This window comes from Pyrus communis, chromosome 3 (assembly GCF_963583255.1).
Source record: "Pyrus communis chromosome 3, drPyrComm1.1, whole genome shotgun sequence".
NCBI lineage: Eukaryota > Viridiplantae > Streptophyta > Magnoliopsida > Rosales > Rosaceae > Pyrus > Pyrus communis.
The window spans coordinates 23,985,884-24,005,298 of NC_084805.1; the positions used below are offsets into that span (position 1 = coordinate 23,985,884).

The 19,415-nt window shown below is 34.8% G+C and overlaps 1 protein-coding gene across 1 annotated transcript; it reads left to right on the plus strand.

The window, feature by feature from the left end:
* The first annotated feature begins 6,703 nt into the window (after positions 1 to 6,703).
* LOC137729906 (tryptophan N-monooxygenase CYP79A68-like) lies at positions 6,704 to 8,970 on the plus strand. The gene is made up of 2 exons (XM_068468958.1): positions 6,704 to 7,551; positions 8,261 to 8,970. The coding sequence occupies exons 1-2, from the start codon at positions 6,766 to 6,768 to the stop codon at positions 8,888 to 8,890; spliced, it is 1,416 nt and encodes a 471-aa protein (XP_068325059.1). The 5' UTR covers positions 6,704 to 6,765; the 3' UTR covers positions 8,891 to 8,970.
* Positions 8,971 to 19,415: the final 10,445 nt, after the last annotated feature.

A 19,415-nucleotide genomic window follows, 5' to 3' on the forward strand; every position in this document is an offset into this window, starting at 1 on the left:
ATGAGGAATAATAGATGACCAACACATAAACTGAGTGATGCCCTCAAGGAGTTCAAAAAATTTAGTCAATTTTGAAAGAATTAACGGTTAATTTGGCCAACAAGTGGAGCTCTAGAGTTCCAAATCCAATTATATGGGGACACTTTCTAACTTCCAAATGTCTGAAAGTTAGTTGGTTGTTAATGTAGAGGTATTAAGAAATCTACCAAAATAGATGTGGGCTTTGTGAGTTCGAGGTTAGGGTTAGGGTTTTACAGATAAATTAGGGTTTTAAAGTTTAGGATTTATTTGTATATTCAAATAGTTAGAACTATTATTCAGGGTTTGTTTGTAAGTATTTTTAAAATGGTTGAAAGTACTTTTAGTGAAAATGTTTTTGGAACTTATCCTTAGTAAAAATGCAAGTGATACCTGGAAAAGCACTTGAAGTGCTTTCTACAAGAAGCATAACTGGAACCACTTCAGGTGATTTTGTAACCCAAAAAATGTTGACATGTATTAGGATTCCTACCATATTTGGTTTCCTAGTTTAGGATGTAATGATTTTTTCCTTTATTATGATAGGATTGTATATGATTGTACATATACCTTTGATAGAGATGAAATGCATTATCATTGAAAAGCATTATTTCTTCTTGGCACCAGAGCCAGGTTAGAAAAAAAAAAGACAAGGAAAACACTGAACCCTAACTGTTTTTGTATATGCCGTGTCCCTGATCAATTGCAGCGAGCAACTTAAAGTTGTTGCTGCCCGTGTTCCTGATCCATTGTAATGAGCAATTGAGAAGTTGTTGCTACCCCATTCTATCAGTTCATCCATATTGTTCCAGATTCCACAACGCTGCCCAATTTTTTTGTCAGTTAATTACCGTGTTCCAAGTTCCCATCAACGCTGTAAGTTTTAGGCTATACCGACAGCAAGAGAGATGGCTAAAAAAAATGGGGTTGGTTCTCAGATTGTTCCAGCGGCTGCTCCAATTGGGGTAGTCAGAGAATTCAAGCTTTAATATTGGTATGATTTTGGATGAAAAAACCTATGATTTATGGGTTCCTCTCATTCAAATCCATATTGTTGGAAGGAAGAAGACGGGATAGCTTTGTGGGTCTATCAAGGAACCTAACGAAGACGATCCTAAATATGATGATTGGTTCTCTGAAGATCAAAAAAATTAAGAGTTGGCTTTTGTCTTCAATGAAGCCTGAGATTATGAAATGGTACATTCGGTTGTCTACATCGAAGGAAATTTGGGACTCTCTTAAGGCAGCCTACTATGATGAGAATGACGAGGCTCAAATTTATTCGTTGAATAAGAAGGCATCACGTCTTCGTCAGAATGGCCGACCTTTGGCTACCTATTTTGGGGAGCTAACTGAGATTTTCTAATAATTGGATCACTTTAATAAAGTATCCATGAAGTGTGAAAATGACGTCAAAGTGTTTCAAAAATCCATTGAGAGACAACGAGTCTATGTGTTTCTTGGTGGTCTCGATAATGGGTTTGATCAAGTGCGTGGAGAAGTGCTGCGAAATGATCCCCCACTTGGTCTTTAGGCTTCTTATTCATATGTTCGTCAAGAAGATGGTTGAAAGGGAAACAATAAAGATGGAGGTTGATAAGAATGAACCCGCTGCCATGGTAGCAAATGCCAATATATCATCTTCTTGGTCGAATCGAGGCGGGTTACAAAACCGGTCAGGACAAACTCGTCTTAGCCAGACAATCCGGGATCATCCCCAAGGTAAATGCCCACACTATAGCATGACATGACATTCCAAGAGTCGCTATTTTGAGCTAATTGGATATCTCGAGAATTAAGATAAGACATGTAATACTCGGTGCAACAAATCTCGAGCCTCTGTTGCAAAAACCAAAAATGATTCGGACCAGATAGCAGACAAGGCATCTGCCATGATTGCTGCAGTAGGTAGTGATGGTAAGACACTAAGTACTTCTACTCCTGTTATGAATAATACATGGATAATTGATTATGGGGCTACTGAACATATGACTTGTGATTCTAGACAGATTCCATCACTAAAAACATCCACACAAACCGTGGTCAATGTTGCTAATGGTAATGTTGTCCCTGTTACTAGGGAAGGCACTGTTTCCCTGTTTGATACCATGAAACTTGACACTATTCTTGTGGTTTTCTCTCTAAATTATAATTTGTTATCCGTTGCCCAAATAACCCTTGCCTTACATTTTTTGGTTGTTTTTTGGCCCTATTTTTGTGTATTAGAAGAGGGAAACTTTATTACTTGGAGTTGACCACCAGTAGTTCTAGCTTGCTGACTCAAGCTCTTTCCGTTGATGATTCTCAAGGGGATACTAATTAAGTGTCAGATATCTGGATGTGGCACTGGCACCTTGGGCATGCTATATTTGGTTATCTGCATAACTTATTTCCCAGTTTGTTTATCAGGAATGATGTTTCTTAGTTTAAGTGTGATGTTTGTGAAATGGCTAAGAGCCATCAGACTTCTTTTCCTCCCAGTTTAAATAAAAGTACCATTCCTTTTATGATTGTACATTCTAATGTATGGGGATAGTTGAAAATAGCTACTCTTGGTGGTGCTCACTGGTTTGTTACTTTTATTGATGATTGTACCATAATGATTTAGGTTATTTTGTTAAAGTCGAAAAGCGAAGATAGTTCGGCCTTTCAAAAGTTCCATAAAATGGTTGTTGTGCAATACAACAGGAATATCCAGGTTCTTAGAAGTGACAATGGTGGCAAATATGTTAATATGGAACTTTGTTCCTTCCTTGAATTGCATGGTATTGTTCATCAGACCACGTGCCTGTATAATACTCAACAGAATGGGGTTGCTGAACCAAAAATAGACACCTATTAGAAATGGTTCATGCTTCACTCATTGAAGCACATCTGCCCCTATATTATTGGGGAGAGGCACTTACGTGTGCAGCCTATCTTATTAATTATCTTCCTTCTCGTACTATCAACTTCCATACGCCATTTCAGGCTCTCACATCTCAGACTAGCAGTCCACCGACTTCAAATCTTTCTTGGGGTATGTTGCTTTTGTTCACCTCTATCCCCCTCAACGAAATAATAAACTTGAGCCTCTAGCCATTCATTGTGTTTTTTTGGGTTATGCCACTACCCATAAAGGATATCGTTGTTGTATGAAGAGCAGTTATTGCAGTCATTACACCTGGAGTCCATGGTATCTAGAGAATGGTAGCAGCTCACGTGTTTTGGTGATCAGCCGAGGAGCAGCAAAAAAATCAGGAGGAAGAGCAACCCACTGGTCCATGAAAATGAGTTGCAGCCCACTATTTGTAATGGAACCGAGCAACAACTGCAGCAACTGTCACGAGATTTTTCTCCCGATGTTATATCAGGTCCAAGTATGAACTCGTCTTCTGTGAATTCTCATAACCAATCGTCTCTTACACCGAATGCACCTCCATTTCGTCACCTTCCTAAGTGTAAACATAAGTATTCCGTGAGTGAGCCAAATTCAAATTCAAGAGTGAGATATCCATTAAACAATTATGTGTCTACCTGTCACCTGTCGTAATCAAATAAGTCATTTGTATATCAATTATCTACTGTATCTATTTCTAACAGTGTGCATGAGGCCTTAGCAGATTCCCGCTGGAAAGATGCAATGAACGAGGAATTGAGATCGTTGAAGAAGAATGCTACTTGGAAAATAACTGACTTGCCAACTAGAAAGAAATATGTGGGATGCAAATGGATTTATAGAGTGAAATACAAAGCAGATGGAACGATAGATCGTTTTAAAGCAAGATTGGTGGCACATGGGTATACACATAAATATGGCATCGACTACACTGATACGTTTACACCAGTGGTAAAGATCAATATAGTTTGTGTTCTACTGTCCTTAGCAGCAAATTTAGATTGGCATTTGCAACTGTTCGATGTAAAAAATGCATTCCTCCATGGAGATCTAACTGAGGAGATTTACATAGACCTTCCACCATGGTGTAATGATCCGAACATACGGAAACAAAAGGTATGTAGACTCAAGAATCATTGTATAGGTTAAAGCATTCTCCAAGAGCCTGGTTTGGTAAATTTTCCAAGTCTATGAGAGCATTCGAGTATAGGCAAAGTAATTGGGATCACATGTTATTCCTAAAACGCCAGAATGGAAATATTACAGCTTTCATCGTATATGTGGATGATATGGTGATTACTGGTAATGATCCTGTTGTGCAAGCAGCCTTGAAAAAATATTTGTCCACAGAATTCGAAATGAAAGATCTTGGTTCTTTAAAATATTTCCTTGGGATTGAAGTGTCCAGATGCAAGTCTGGGATATTTCTATCACAAAGGAAGTATGTTCTTGACCTGTTGGAAGAAACAGGTACGATGGCGTGTAAGCCATTGTCTACTCCGTTGGTCAAATGAATGAAATTGGGTATCGATTGGAACCAAGTACTGGTTGATAAAGGGAGGTACCAAAGGTTAGTAGGAAGATTAATGTACTTGGCTCACACTAGGCCGGATCTTGCTCATGCCTTAAGTGTAATTAGTCAATATATACACAATCCAGGAGAACAAAACATGAGTGCAGTTATGAGAATATTGAGTTACTTGAAAGGAAACCCTGGTAAAGGAATTTTATTTTGGAAAAATGGGCATTTCAGAATTGAGTGTTATACGGATGCTGATTGGGCAGGATCGACGGATGATAGAAGTTCGACATCTGGGTATTTGACCTTTATTGGGGGAAATCTAGTAACGTGGAGAAGCAAGAAGCAGAATGTTGTATCAAGGTCAAGCGCAAAAGCTGAATTTAGAGGCATGGCACTTGGTATTTATGAAATCTTGTGGCTTAAGTCTCTGTTACAAGATTTGGGGGTCAAACATGATCAGCCGATGAAGTTATTTTGTGACAATAAAGCTGCTCGTGATATTGCTCATAATCCAGTGTAACATGATAGAACCAAGCATGTAGAGGTTGACATGTTCTTTATTAAAAAGAAGCTAGATAGCAAAGTAATTGAGGTTCCTCCCATAGGAACAGAAGACCAAGTAGCAGATATTCTCACTAAGGCGGTTTCTAGTGACAAGTTCTCGAGGTTTCTAGACTGGGCATGTGCAACATCTATGCACTAACTTGAGGGGGAATGTTCACTTGTATTAGGATTCCTACCATATTTGGTTTCCTAGTTTAGGATGTAATGATTCTTTCCTTTATTCTGATAGGATTGTATAAGATTGTATAAGATTGTATATATACCTTTGATTGAGATGAAATACATTATCATTGAAAAACATTCTTTCTTCTAAAACATTTTATTCAAAAGAGCTTTCAATCATTATAAAAGTGCTTCCAAACGAGCGATTATTCTAGGCAATTTTGTGGTTACTTATCAATAATTAATAATATCTTCCTAAGCCTGGACATGTAAGCTCGATCGTGCCCTGAAGACAAAGCTTGAGTTTTCAATGGGCACTCTATTTTTAATCAAGGATAAAAGTCAATTAGGCTAAACCGATCGATCCAGGCTCTAATTTTATACTTTAAAAGGTTAGATAAGTCGGTTTTTATATTCATAATCTAATGTATGATGGAGATACAAAATATATAAGAAACATTCGTTGGGCAAATGATGGAGATACTAAATCTTTTGCAAGAGTTAATAATCTTAGAATGAGACTCTTGAAGAGTCTAGAAAGATTTTAAAGTGTCGAAAGGAATATTGTCTCGAGCTGTAGTCGAACAATATGTCAACGTAAGTCTTATCCATGATGTTTATAGTATTAAAGAACCATATGGATTGAAGATCATGAGTTGAACACTCAAGTGGTTAATTATATTTAGACACTAAGAAAAATCATTCATCCTCGTGAAGGAAATGATGAATTGATGTTTGGTCTAGGAGTACCATATCTTAGTGAAGAATTCAAAATCAGGGGGAGATACTCATTGGGAGGAGCATCCAAAACAGATTAAGGTTTTAACGAGGCAACCGAAATTGACATATGACTATCCAAGGGCGAGTGTTGTAATATAATGTGTGGATGGCCCACAATGAATAGTTCATTACTATTCATCCAAAGAAAAGCAGATGGATTATTGGATGAGTATTTCACTATACATTTGAGAAAAGTTTGTAAAGTGAATAATGTTGCTATAGCGATTCTTTTGTCTATAAAATGAATGAGAGGAGAAGGAGGAGAACCATACAACAAACGGAAGAAAGAAAGAGGAAGGAAGCAAGAGAGAAAGAAAAGAAGAGAGAGGAGAGGAGGAAGAGAAAGAGAGATACATAATGAAATACCAGTGAACTGGGCTAGAGAGAAAAGAGAAAATAGTGAGAGTTATCTTTATATTCCTATTATTTCACGTAATGAAAGAAAGTACTGCTGCTGCCTCGAGGACGTAGGCATACTTGCCGAACCTCATAAATATTATGTCTCATTTACTTTATATTCCACTACACACATATCGTCGATTTTATAACACTTGATGCTTATTTTATTTCCGTGTCTTATTTTTCTGAGAGTGTTGGTGAGAGGTGTGGTATAGTTTCTAAACTTATCAACCACATTGGTTTGGTAGTAGTTCATAAACTAAATACCAACAATTATTCCATTCACATTTGAATCTTAACCATGAATATTCCAATTGCAATTTTCCTTGCATCAATTGCAATCTTTCTTTTCCACTTCATCAGGTTGAAAACCAGCAAACGAAGCAAAGAAATTCTCCCTCCAGGTCCAAGGCCATGGCCAATTGTTGGTTGTGTACCACAAATGTGGAGGAACAGGCCAGCCTATAAATGGGTACATAGCATTTTGGAAGAATTCAAGACGGACATTGCCTGCGTAAAATTAGGAAATGTTCATGTCATCGCAGTGAAATCACCAGAAATTGCCAGGGAGTTTTTGAAGAAAAATGATGCAGTTTTTGCATCAAGACCTGTTACAATGGCCACCCATATTTTAAGCAGTGGCTACGTGACCACAGGCGTTGTGCCTTGGGGAAGCCAGTGGAAGAAAATGAGAAGGGTCTTGATTGCTGATGTGTTCAATCAGTCTAGGGTTCACTGGCTACTTGGTAAAAGAAATGAAGAAGCTGATAATCTTGTTAAGTTCCTATATAATCAGTGCTCGGTGAATCCGAATGGTTCAGTAGTGAATGTGAGAACTGCAGCCCTATTTTACTCAGGATGTGTCATGAGAAGGATGATTTTCAACTCAAGGTACTTTGGCAAAGGGAGAGAGGATGGAGGGCCTGGTTTGGAAGAGGAAGAACACGTATCCGCCCTTTTGACCATTCTTTTGCATGTGTACGCATTCTGTGTATCGGATTATCTTCCGTGGCTCAGAGTGTTTGACATAGGCGGCCATGAGAAAAAGGTGAGAGATGCTTTGAAGATTACCAAGCAGTATCAAGACCCTGTTATAAACGAGAGATTACATCAATGGAGAGATGGGAAAAGGACGGAGCCTGAAGACCTGCTTGATGTTTTCATATCACTCAAAGATGCAAATGGACAGCCTTTACTCTCTAGTGAAGAAATCAAAGCGCAAATCACAGTGAGATATTCTTACCACCCTCGAATATTTTGTATCCTTTTGTAATGTTTAATTTCCTAAATAAAATTGTGCGCTTATGTTAAAACTATGATTTATACGTATTTCCATTTACTGTTTAATGTTTTGTTGTCAAAGTTGTGGTGTCGTCTCGATGTTTTGTTGATGTTTATTGAGCTAAAAAATTTCTCATGCCCTAATTTACGAAGATTTAGACTTTCATTTCATTTTTTGCCCAATTTAATTATATGAGTTCTAAATAGTAAAAATAAAACTAAATGTAAAACGTTCATAACTTTGAAATGCAAAAGCGTAAGCATAACATAATAGAAGCACATAAACATAAGCTGACAGTCCTATTTCTTATTGTTTACGTGCAGTCTAATTCGATTTTTGTCAAAAGAAAAATGGTTTCAATATTAGGAACTGAATGGAAATGTTTTTTTTTTTTTTTTTTTTTTTTTTGACATTTTTGCATTTATATTTAGATCAAATTTGAAAATTTCAACTGAACAACCCTAAATGATTGAAAATTATGCAGACAGTAGTTTGAAAGTATAATATTAACGGTATGCTTAATTCCATAAACTACTGTAAGTCAGACTTAAAAAAGGAAATGGATACCATTTAATTCCCAAATTTAAAAACTATTTTGTAACCAAATCAAATTATCTAGAACCCAACTTATGTATGCATTGTATTAATTGAATAGGAACTGCAGCTTGCAACAGTGGATAATCCTTTCAATGCAGGAGAGTGGGCTCTATCGCAAATGCTGAACCAGCCTGAGATGCTTAAGAAAGCAGTAGAAGAACTAGATCGGGTGGTTGGAAAGCATAGGCTTGTTCAAGAGTCTGATATCCGTAAGCTCCCTTACATAAGGGCTTGCTCAAGAGAAGCTCTTAGGTTGCATCCAGTTGCACCGTTTAACCTACCCCATGTGTCCAATGCAGATGCTGTAGTTGCAGGCTACTTCATCCCAAAGGGGAGTGCTGTTCTCCTCAGTCGTTTAGGCCTCGGGCGCAATCCTGAAGTTTGGGAAAATCCATTGAGATTCAACCCGGAACGCCATCTGAATGGAGATGCTGGTCAACAAGTTGAACTGGAAGAGCATGAGCTGAGATTCATTACGTTCTCTACCGGAAGGAGAGGATGCATGGGGGGTTCGCTTGGGACTACCATAACTGTAATGCTCCTTGCAAGGCTTCTACAAGGGTTTACGTGGAGTATGCCACCCAATGTAGACAAGATTGACCTCACTGAGGCTCTATCCCTCTTCAAAGCCAACCCTTTGTATGCACATGCTAAACCGCGGTTGCCTGCTACTCTATACTTGGTTTAGTGACCATGCATAGATAATTTGCCGTTAATAAAAAAGTAATTATGGCGTATTTCTTATGCAAGCAATAAATGAGATGTTTTGTTTGTCTTTTTTGTTTAAGAAACGATATTATCTATACTAAGGAGAAGGAGTGGATTTAGCCTCACAGTAGGCTACCATGACACGTCCGGACCTCGATGTCTGAAGGACAACGAGATGGCCATGTGCTGGACGACATCCGAAAGTGACACAAGCCATTTCATGAATGCATATGACGAGAACATGTAAAACATGCATAAAATTTTCGCGCGTAACCATGCAATGTAATATCCAAAAACAAACCTTAACAAAATAAAAGTAATAACGTACGGGTCACTGGATCAAACGAGAATATTCAACTACGAACAATTTAAAAGTGATAATGCATGAACATGTTCAGAGTATACTACTAATTCAAAATACAAGCAGAAGGAATATTGAAACTCGGATTTCTTTCTTTCTTTTGTTTTGGTAAAGTCGATACTCGGATTTCTATTCTTTCCAACAGAACTTTAAAAAACACGTTATATGCGACGGTTAAAATTCGTCGTATAAAACGAAAAAAGAATCGCAATTGGGCTTTGGTAACGGTAATGCCGCTTGTGATAGAGTCACAACAGAACTGTGTCGAAAAGTTTCTCCAAACTTATTACAACGGATTGTCAACGTCGCAAAGTGATTTTGGACGGCTTTGGGACATGAGACTTTGGCCTGGTTTGGTACTGAGGTGATTCTGAAAAAAACTGGTATAAAAAAAAGCTGGGAGCTGTTTTTGTATTTGGTAAACATTCAGCTTCAGCTTTTTTTTCATAGTTTTGGGTTGAAAAAAAAGCTAAAAACAAGAAGCTGAAAAATCCAGTTTTGAAAAACCGGCTTTTTTTCACATCTGTTTTACATAAAAGTTTACTAAACACTATAATATTGCTTTTTTTTTTCCTTTCAAAAGCACTTTTACAAAAAAAGTTTACCAAACACTATATTGCTTTATTTCACAGCTGCTTATTCTTACAGCACAGCAGAAGCAGCTTTTTTTTCAAAGCACAACAATACCAAACCAGTTCTTCGCGTCGCAACAACTTTGACATTGGAATTAAGCAAACCATTTAGGACATGTTCATCGCATTGTAAATGTATTAATTCCGACGGTTCAGTTTTGTCGTAATAAAAATACGTTAGAATTGAAATTCTTCATGAAACAGTTTGATTTAATTTTATTTGCGACATTTTAAAGTTAGGCTTCAACTTTTAATCTTATACACAATAATGCTAATAAAAAGAATAAAATAATATATGAAATAAAGAACTGCACTTTTGTAATTGCCATCATTAAAAAAAACAACATTCATGTACTAAAAGTGTGCCATATAACAGATCAACTAAACATAATACATAATCTGGCTAAAAAATCTAATGTCATATACAGAAAAAAAAAAAAAACTTGTCTCGAAAGTGCTAGAATATATATTTGGTTTCAAATGCCCTACTTGATTTCCATAGATATAATGCTAAAAACATTATGATCGAGACTCCATAATCCTTCCATCCAAGCCTGAAAATCATGATTACACGCACGTCCATGTCCATCAGGTCCCCTAACTTGATGAAATTGATAAGCCTCATCTTGTTCATACTGTTCTCTTTCTGCCAAGTATTCATTGAATTGATTCTACGTAAACATTATCCAATCAGTTCACATGACCAAAAAGATAAAAATGATGCACAACCTCACTAATAAAATGATGTGTATAGTTGAACTACATCATAAAATTTGTTTGAGTAAAAAAACAAAGTACTTCATACTTACAATAATGCCGCTACTTTCCTCATCAAAAATATCCTCATCATCATTCTTTGTTTTCTTAATTTGTCCATGTTTTAATAAGCATGCTCAACCGATATGTTTTTTCTCCTTTCTCTATCATCTTAGGAGCACAAGAAATTCAATCATGTTAGCAATGAAGGTTCAAATTAAGATATACTCGCACGGTAAGTTTTGTAAGTGATTTTTACCGTGATGTCTTTCCAAATGTCATCTAATATATGATCAGGCATTGCCTTTTATTACAGGTGTTTACCAACACCAATTACCTTAATTAATCCTTATATCGCCCTTATTGCTGTAAATTTCAAACTTCAAAATATTTTCAAGCCCCTTCTTATTTACCACAAATAATTCATGTTAAATAAAGTAGTTTTGAATATTGCTTTGTAAAAAAAAAAAAAAAGAGTACATTTCCTTTTTTCCTTTACAACTTGTATCTTTGAATTGAAATTCACTACAAGAAAATTTTCAAATCTTTCAAATCACAATTAGCCAAAGTGGCCCTTTATCATAGTGGTGGAAATGTGTTTAGCCCTTGCATGACGGCTTGGGTTCGAACTATGTCTGTAACTAATTTAACATCTAATCTAACAAAATTTATCGTTTGACCCAAAATAACAAAAAATCAGAATTAGCCATTTCTTTTGCGTTTTCTTTTCTTCAACAGAAAAAATCAAAACCTAGAACCTCCCAAACATGCCCAACAATTGATTAAGTTATCATTTGAATTGAAATTAACTAGAAGACAATTTGTAGAACTTTCAAATGTAAATGGCCCTTTCGGTTGTAGGCAAGATTACAAACTAGCTAGACATCATAATTATCATAATTTTGTTTTGAAAACAAAGTTTGAATTGCACTTCATCACTTATAAGTCTTTTTTTTTTTTTTTGGTTTCATTCGTTTATTTTCATATAGTTTTTTCATGTCGTGGCAAACTGTAACAATGTCAGAATGAATAATTTGACTATTTTTATGAACCAAAAAAAAAATATATATATATATATATATGTGTGTGTGTGTGTGTGTGTGTGTGTGTGTGTGTGTGTGTACTGTTCAATCATATCGGTAATAATTTCATAACGTTAAGCCGGTGTTTGAAACCAAATTCAAATATGGAATGGTGATTGTTTGGGGTAAGTCTACATAGTCTAGACTACCTAGTAGTTCGGTTTGATATTTTATTAGATTGACAAGTAATACAAAAATAGTATTGTGTCAATTCAATCATAACTGTTAATTTTTTTATTAGTCAATTATCTGGATTATTGAAGAAAAATTGGGGTGTCAGGTTAGGAATATTTCGAAATTAATGTTTGTTCTGAGAAGGGCAGCTCCGTGGGGGAAGTGAAAGGGAAATGTTTAAGTGGTAGTCCATCTGTCAGCATAGTGTTAAGATCATGCGAATGCGAAGTGTAGCTTATAGGATTGCTTGTTTTGTTTTGTTTTGAAATTGTAGTTATTTGGATGGAGAAAGATCCAATTTGAGGAGAATGACATTGCACATTTAAAGTCACTAGCATCTTCATCAATTAGTCTCAGTTGCATGTTCCAACTTCCAACTTGAACATTGATGCTATCAAAGCGAAAATTTCATTCGCATGTCATGTCTCAATACATGACGTATTAGAAAACAGAGACCTCATCTATTGCCAATTGTGTTTTACTTTTCTTCACAGATAACCAATTAAGGTTAGGCTGGACACTCCAACTAATTTAATACAAATTTCATCATATCTCCACAAAATCTAGAGTGATTTTCGAGGTGTGTTAATGAAAGTGGATTTCATCTTAAACAAACAAAAAGCTATAATAACTTAATATGAAAACAAGTTAATTAGTTTCTATCACGACAATCAAAGTGCTTGTGACATAATTTTGTATTTGATTATACGAACATGATTAAAAGAATGGTCCCAATAAATGATAACGAATCCTATCGTGTGACCCATGCAATTTAATTTACATATTGAATTTATGGTTAAATTCTGAATTTTTGTTTTATTTAATGAACCGATAGTAAAGAGGGTGAATTGAATCTAGAATTTTGAATACTGATAAATATTCTTCACTACTTGAGCTACAAGTTTCTTAGAATGATTAGTACCATTATATAGCTATGAAATTAAAAACTCATTTTAGGTCAGTTTGAACATTTAGTGTAGCGTTATATCTAATTAATTGATTCTCCTTGAAATTCCAATATGAGCAATATGACCAAGTTCCCATTCTTCAATTTCTTCTTAACAATTTGGACTTAAATTAACATATAGAGGGGACTTGATAACAAATTATTAATTGACATTAGAGATGGTCTTACCAATTAGTTCAACTTTCGCTTTCATTTGTTAGCAAAAGAACACAGAAGAGAATGACAAAGAAAAACCTTCACTTTCTGTAGTTTCATTTCGTGTGAATCTATTTGGCATTGCAAATGTTCTTCATATATGACGCCTTGATTAATGCAAGAGCAACATTTGTGCCTCAATGATTTGAAAAGTACTTAAAACAATCATTTTTTTTTCTCTCATTCTTTAGTCTATTTCTGTCAGCAAATCGCAATGAGGTATCTAACTCACATCCATGGAGAATTAAATTAAACGAATAAAGTAATTAATAATAACTCATTTTTGAGTCATTGAACCACCGCAGACATCATAACAATATAAAAAATTGGCTACAGTCACCATCCAAGATTCGAAATATGCATATAGTTTGGATAAAGACGGCCATATTACATTTAGGTTTTTCAGTCAGTGGGAGGGATGGATGATGCTTCATTTAGTTTATAAATTATGATAATACCTATCCCGAAGGTTTATGAATAGTATTTTAATTAACTAACTTGTTTTGCTTTTTCAATTAGTCTTATGCTGGTCACGCAGGGACAAAAGATCCCAGGTCACGGAGGGACAAAAGATCCCAAATAAATGGGTCCAAACCAGTTTTGGCAAAATCCCACAACAAATCTGCGTCATCAAATGTTGCTTTCAAGTCGACCATCCGTTATTTATTTATTAATGATAGCAACTGCAGTACTGCTACAGATACACGCACAAATAAGGTTTACAGTTTAGGATTAACTAAAAAAATACAGGGAATATTATAAGTTATAGGATTCGCAGGTGACTAATATAAAAACCATATGCATGTGATGAATGAATTTATTTGAATTGTACGTGTGGTGTGGGGGTTGTGTATAAACCCAGTCATTTGCCCAACAAAAAAATAAAAAAAAAAAAAAAAAAAAAAAAAAATAACTCAGGGCTTTTACCCCATATATCTTGTGTATCAAGCTGCACTGCTAGTTTATCAGTTGTAGCTGAGACACATCTTGGGTATATTTGTTTTAACAATTGTAGCTTCTATTATGCATGTTGAATTTCCTGCTTGCTACGAAGGGGACGACAGAAGCGCTGTTGGGAAAAAAAAAAAAAAAAAAAAACTTTTTGTTTGTGATTTATCAGTACTGATGCTGTGAAAGCTTACCAACAAAACCAACAACAATTCATTTTTCTCGTTGTTATTGTGTTATTGTATATTTCACACATATTGGATCGAAAGGTCATTTGCTTTGGGGAGACTTTGGATGTGGTCCTTAGTTATGAATATTCTTTGATTGAAACCTTGTTGGTTTTTAATTTTTGATAGAGGTCCCTGAAATTAATGTGATAATTTATTTCTAAGTACGTTACTATATTTTTTAAATTAAAAATTAGAAATTTTAGTTGTTTATATAAATGAGATTTTAAATAAAAAACCATACTTTGTGGGACTAAAAATATTAAAATATAAATATACTATTGTGTGTGTATATATAAACATGGGTACATTCTTCAAAATAAAATAAAAAAAAAAGAAAAAAAGAAAGATATTAGGCTTAATAACATTAGTAAATTTATTCGATTAAACTTGACATGGATACATTTTAAAATCAAAGAAAAAAAAATGTACCCATATAAGTTTAAAAATGGATTAGAAAAAAATTGAATAGATTATATATATATATAAAAGGGGTACATTTTACGTATAACAAATTGGTATATTTAAGAATGAATACATTTTAAGATTAAAAAGTTTTACATGAATGGGTACATATAATTAGCATGGGTACATGTAGCAAAATAAAAGGTACAAATAAAAAAAAATATATGGGTACAAATACTAATAAACTTTAAAAATTATGGGCACAAAAAGAAATTAATATATGGGTACAAATTAAAACTTAAAAGAAAATTGGTACAAGTTAAAAAAGAATTACAAATTAAAAATGGGTACAAACTAAAACTAAAAATACATGATAAAAAATTTATTCAAAAATATAAATATACCAATTGTAACATTTTTAACATTAAATGAATATATTTAGAAATAAAAAAAAATATTTTATCATTAAAATAATTAAAGATGTTATTAATAACCAAGAACTTTGATAAAAAAATTGAAAAGAAATAGGATTTTAATCAATGAAGTAGCAAAAAGAAGGATAAGAACCTAATTTCTCCTTTGCTATGTTGTTCTCAAAAATGAATGGCCCATAGTTGATAAGAGCAATCTTGGAGATATAACTAAAATCTCTCGGAGGACCGAATACATCATGACTTAGCAGAAGTGACGGTTCCGCTTGTTTTTTACGCTATTTAGTTTATGATACCGGAGTTTTCTGCAAGTGTAGTTCTATCAATGGACTTCTGGGATGTGCCTGCAGACTAATTCGATATCCTCTCAATTTGTCCTAGTGTTGATAGACTTTTTTAGGGATTGTATCTATTCCGGTGCACAATTGATGTATATACTGTTAAAGCGGATGATATTCATCTGAGGGCTTGCTATATGTGCAGTTGTCCAGAGGGTGAGCTGGCCTAGCTAATACATTGTAGGTGGACTCTATGCCCTAAATATGATTTTGTATTTTAGGAATTAGAATACAAAATTGCTCTCATTTACAAAGAAAGCGTGGGTCTATCATGTACTAATTTTGTATTATACTTTTATTATACCTTAATTAATACTAACGTACGTGTAGAATTATCATAAAGACAAGCCGAAGGCTCATTTCCAACAACACCGACATTGTCCCTAACTTGATAATTCCCACCTGCACAATTTGTCAGGTGTGGGGTTTTATCACTAAAGGCATTGGTATTAGTTGAAGTGAGATTAAGATACTTAAACTCTTCTTTGTTTCTTTCTCTAGCCGATGTGGGATTTCAACAGTACTTTCCTGTTTCAACCCTAAGTAATACATTTCTATCTTGCATGAAATGCATTGTATTAACAATTATTTGTTAAGCAAAATGAGCAATGGGAATGACCACTTTGACTTGACAATCGGGAATCGATAAGGATTCATTCTTTGAAGTTGATATATCAACTCCAATGGATGAATATCTTTCCACACATATATTATATATACACATATGATATATAAATATATGTACTAATTTCATTTTGATCTTTTTCTCAAATACTAATAGCTTCCACGTCTTTCTCCATTACCCTCAACTTCAACTTTGCGATGTCCAAAAACTATTTAACCATAAAAAGATATATAGTACCCTAAAAGACTCAAACCAATAATACAAGTATTTAAATAATTTAATAACGATAGGTTCAATCTCATCGACCTGTTTAATTTGTTGTTTGTTAGCTAGTGACCGATGATTATCATATTGATCCAACCTTTTATTTTTTGTTTATCGTAACTTCCACGAATGCATTTAGATAATGGAGAAAGCACGACGATATACATTGAATCAGAATTAAGCTCCAGATACATATGAGTTAGAAATGGGACACACATATTCTACGCACATTTTAACATATGTTTTTGTGAGATTCATTTTGTAAGGGAATTGTTAGTAGCACTCTAAAAATCTCATTCTACATTCCAAACTTTCTATATTAGGAAAGAAAAGTACACTTGTGAGGAGTGTAGAATGAGATTTTTGGTATGCCAATAACACTTCCCTTCCGTAATATATCTTTATTATCCAACCATTTATCTTTTATGTCTTTACTCAAAGATATTGTCTACCAAAATCACTTAAATCCAAAGTCATATGACCATTGGATTAGATTTAGTGTTTCTTTGTAGAACTGTATTCGTCCATGTGTGTTCACTACAAATGAATGTCTTAATGATTTTAAATTTATAACATAGCACACCCCACCCCATCAAAAGCCAACATTAAGTTTGTGATTGTACGTAGCATCAAAGGCATCATTAAGGAGAAGAGATACCACTTCACCATAAAAGAGTCCGTGATAAAAAGCTTAACTATATAAGAATTTCTGTATATAATTATGTAATGTCTGTCATCTACTTCTCAATAAAATAGACAAAAATGTTATCTTCTTAACTTCTTCTGAGAAAATATCAGTTAAGAAAGACGAGGTTGAATTCATTAGTTTGAATAGTACATATTTTTAAGATAATATATCCCAATGGAGGAATGAACATATCTTATTTCTTATAATTTCTTAATCTTTTTTTTCATTTAAGTAATATAATTTTTTAATCTTCATTTGTCGATCATTTCTACAAATAGATTATTTAAATTAGAAATTATTTCGGTAAACCAAATGTAATCAATTAAATAAATAGATAGTTCATCATAAATAATTGAAGATTGTTATTTGGTACTCATACCGTCAATTATTTTATACATTTGGATGCATAAACAATCTCTGGTTTGAATGATTTTTTTTTTTGTAGGGATGATATTTATATGAATATTAATAAATTGAATGGTTCAGGTTATAAAATTAATGCACTAAATATATGTTATTTGCAAGAAATGAGATATGTGTCTTCCCTTATGAGAAGATGCAAATATTATTTCTTCTTTTTTATGTAAACAGAAACAATACACCCAAGCGTTTGTTTGGTTTCAATAAAAAAGTTACAACTTTGCATTGAATTAATTTTTTTACAAGAAACGACATTTTGATATTTCAAGGATCATTCAAAACAAATACAAAGGTGCCAATTATGTGACATCCCACATCGCCCAGATAAGTGATCCTTAAATGTATATTCACATCCCTACCTAGCACGAGGCCTTTCGGGAGCTCACTGGCTTCGGGTTCCGTAGGAACTCCGAAGTTAAGCGAGTAGCGAGCGAGAGCACTCCCATGATGGATGACCCACTGGGAAGTTGCTCATGAGTTCCCAAAAACAAAACCGTGAGGGAATGGTAAGCCCAAAGCGGACAATATCGTGCTACGGTGGTGGAGCGGGCCCGGGAAGTGATCCGCCCCGGGCCGGGATGTGACAAATTGGTATCAGAGCCTAACCCTAGTCGTGGTGTGCCGATGAGGACGTCGGGCCCCTAAGGGGGGTGGATTGTGACATCCCACATCGCCCAGGGGAGTGATCCTTAAATGTATATTCTCATCCCTACCTAGCACGAGGCCTTTTGGGAGCTCAATGGCTTCGGGTTCCGTAGGAACTCCGAAGTTAAGCGAGTAGCGCGCGAGAGCACTCCCATGATGGGTGACCCACCAGGAAGTTGCTCGTGAGTTCCCAAAAACAAAATCGTGAGGGAATGGTAAGCCCAAAGCAGACAATATCATGCTACGGTGGTGGAGCGGGCCCGGGAAGTGATCCATCCCGGGTCGGGATGTGACAAATTAGGTACATTGTTCCAGTGATCAAAAGAAATGATTTGGAGTGAATTTGCTCGAACAGACAACTCAAGTAAAACCCTAAACACAAAAACTACAAATGCCACCCATACTAATAAATTATATGTCACAAAATAATACACGCAACAAATATGTATTGGCTACTACAACATGTCATCACTAAATAACGAGTTCACATAAAGTCATTACAAAAGAGTGAGGTCATATAAAATCATCATTCATAAATGAGATCACATAACTCATCCCAAGGCGAAAACAATATACATTGAATTGTTACTTCCATCTGAAAGGTAAAAGGAATCAATAATATTCCATGTCGACATGCGATGCCAATGCTCACTTGATCTTTTCTCTTCTTTTCTTTTCTTTTTTCTTTTTTTTTATATTTTTATATCTATACTTTTTTTTAAATTTTTTATCCTCCTTTCTTTTATGTTTTATCAAATGAATCTTAACTAATATAAGGATCAAGAGTGCACATATGATAGGCATATAACATGTAACTAAGAGGTCACTAGCTAAATGAAAAATACAACTTAAGTTACTTAACAATTATAAATTCATCAGAAATAGGTATAACATTGAGGACTAAAACCTTACAAGTCATATAAATATCGCAAAGACACCATGAGAAAAAAAAAATGCACCGTTAAAGGAAGTAAAATAGTGAACGATCTGATTATGATATGATTTGGAGTAATTGTACATAGTATATCTCATCTGGTCGAACCAACTTCCTATGAACAGGCCTGTCATATGACCTCAAATGAATTGTAGCATGCATTATAAGAATCAAGCTCATAAAGACAACCACACCTCGAGTGTGGTTCCCTTGCCTTTTGGCCAACGTTGCATTGAATGCAAATGCATCTTCAAGATCAAATACCATTTCGACAACACCATCGAATAGTACAAAGCCCGTCTCGTTGTAAAAGAATTCGCTCAACGTGAGGGTATCGATTACAAAGAAATATTTGCCTTGATTTCTAAAATTAATTAGTGTTTATTGTCTCTTGACTATTGTCGTTGCTTGAA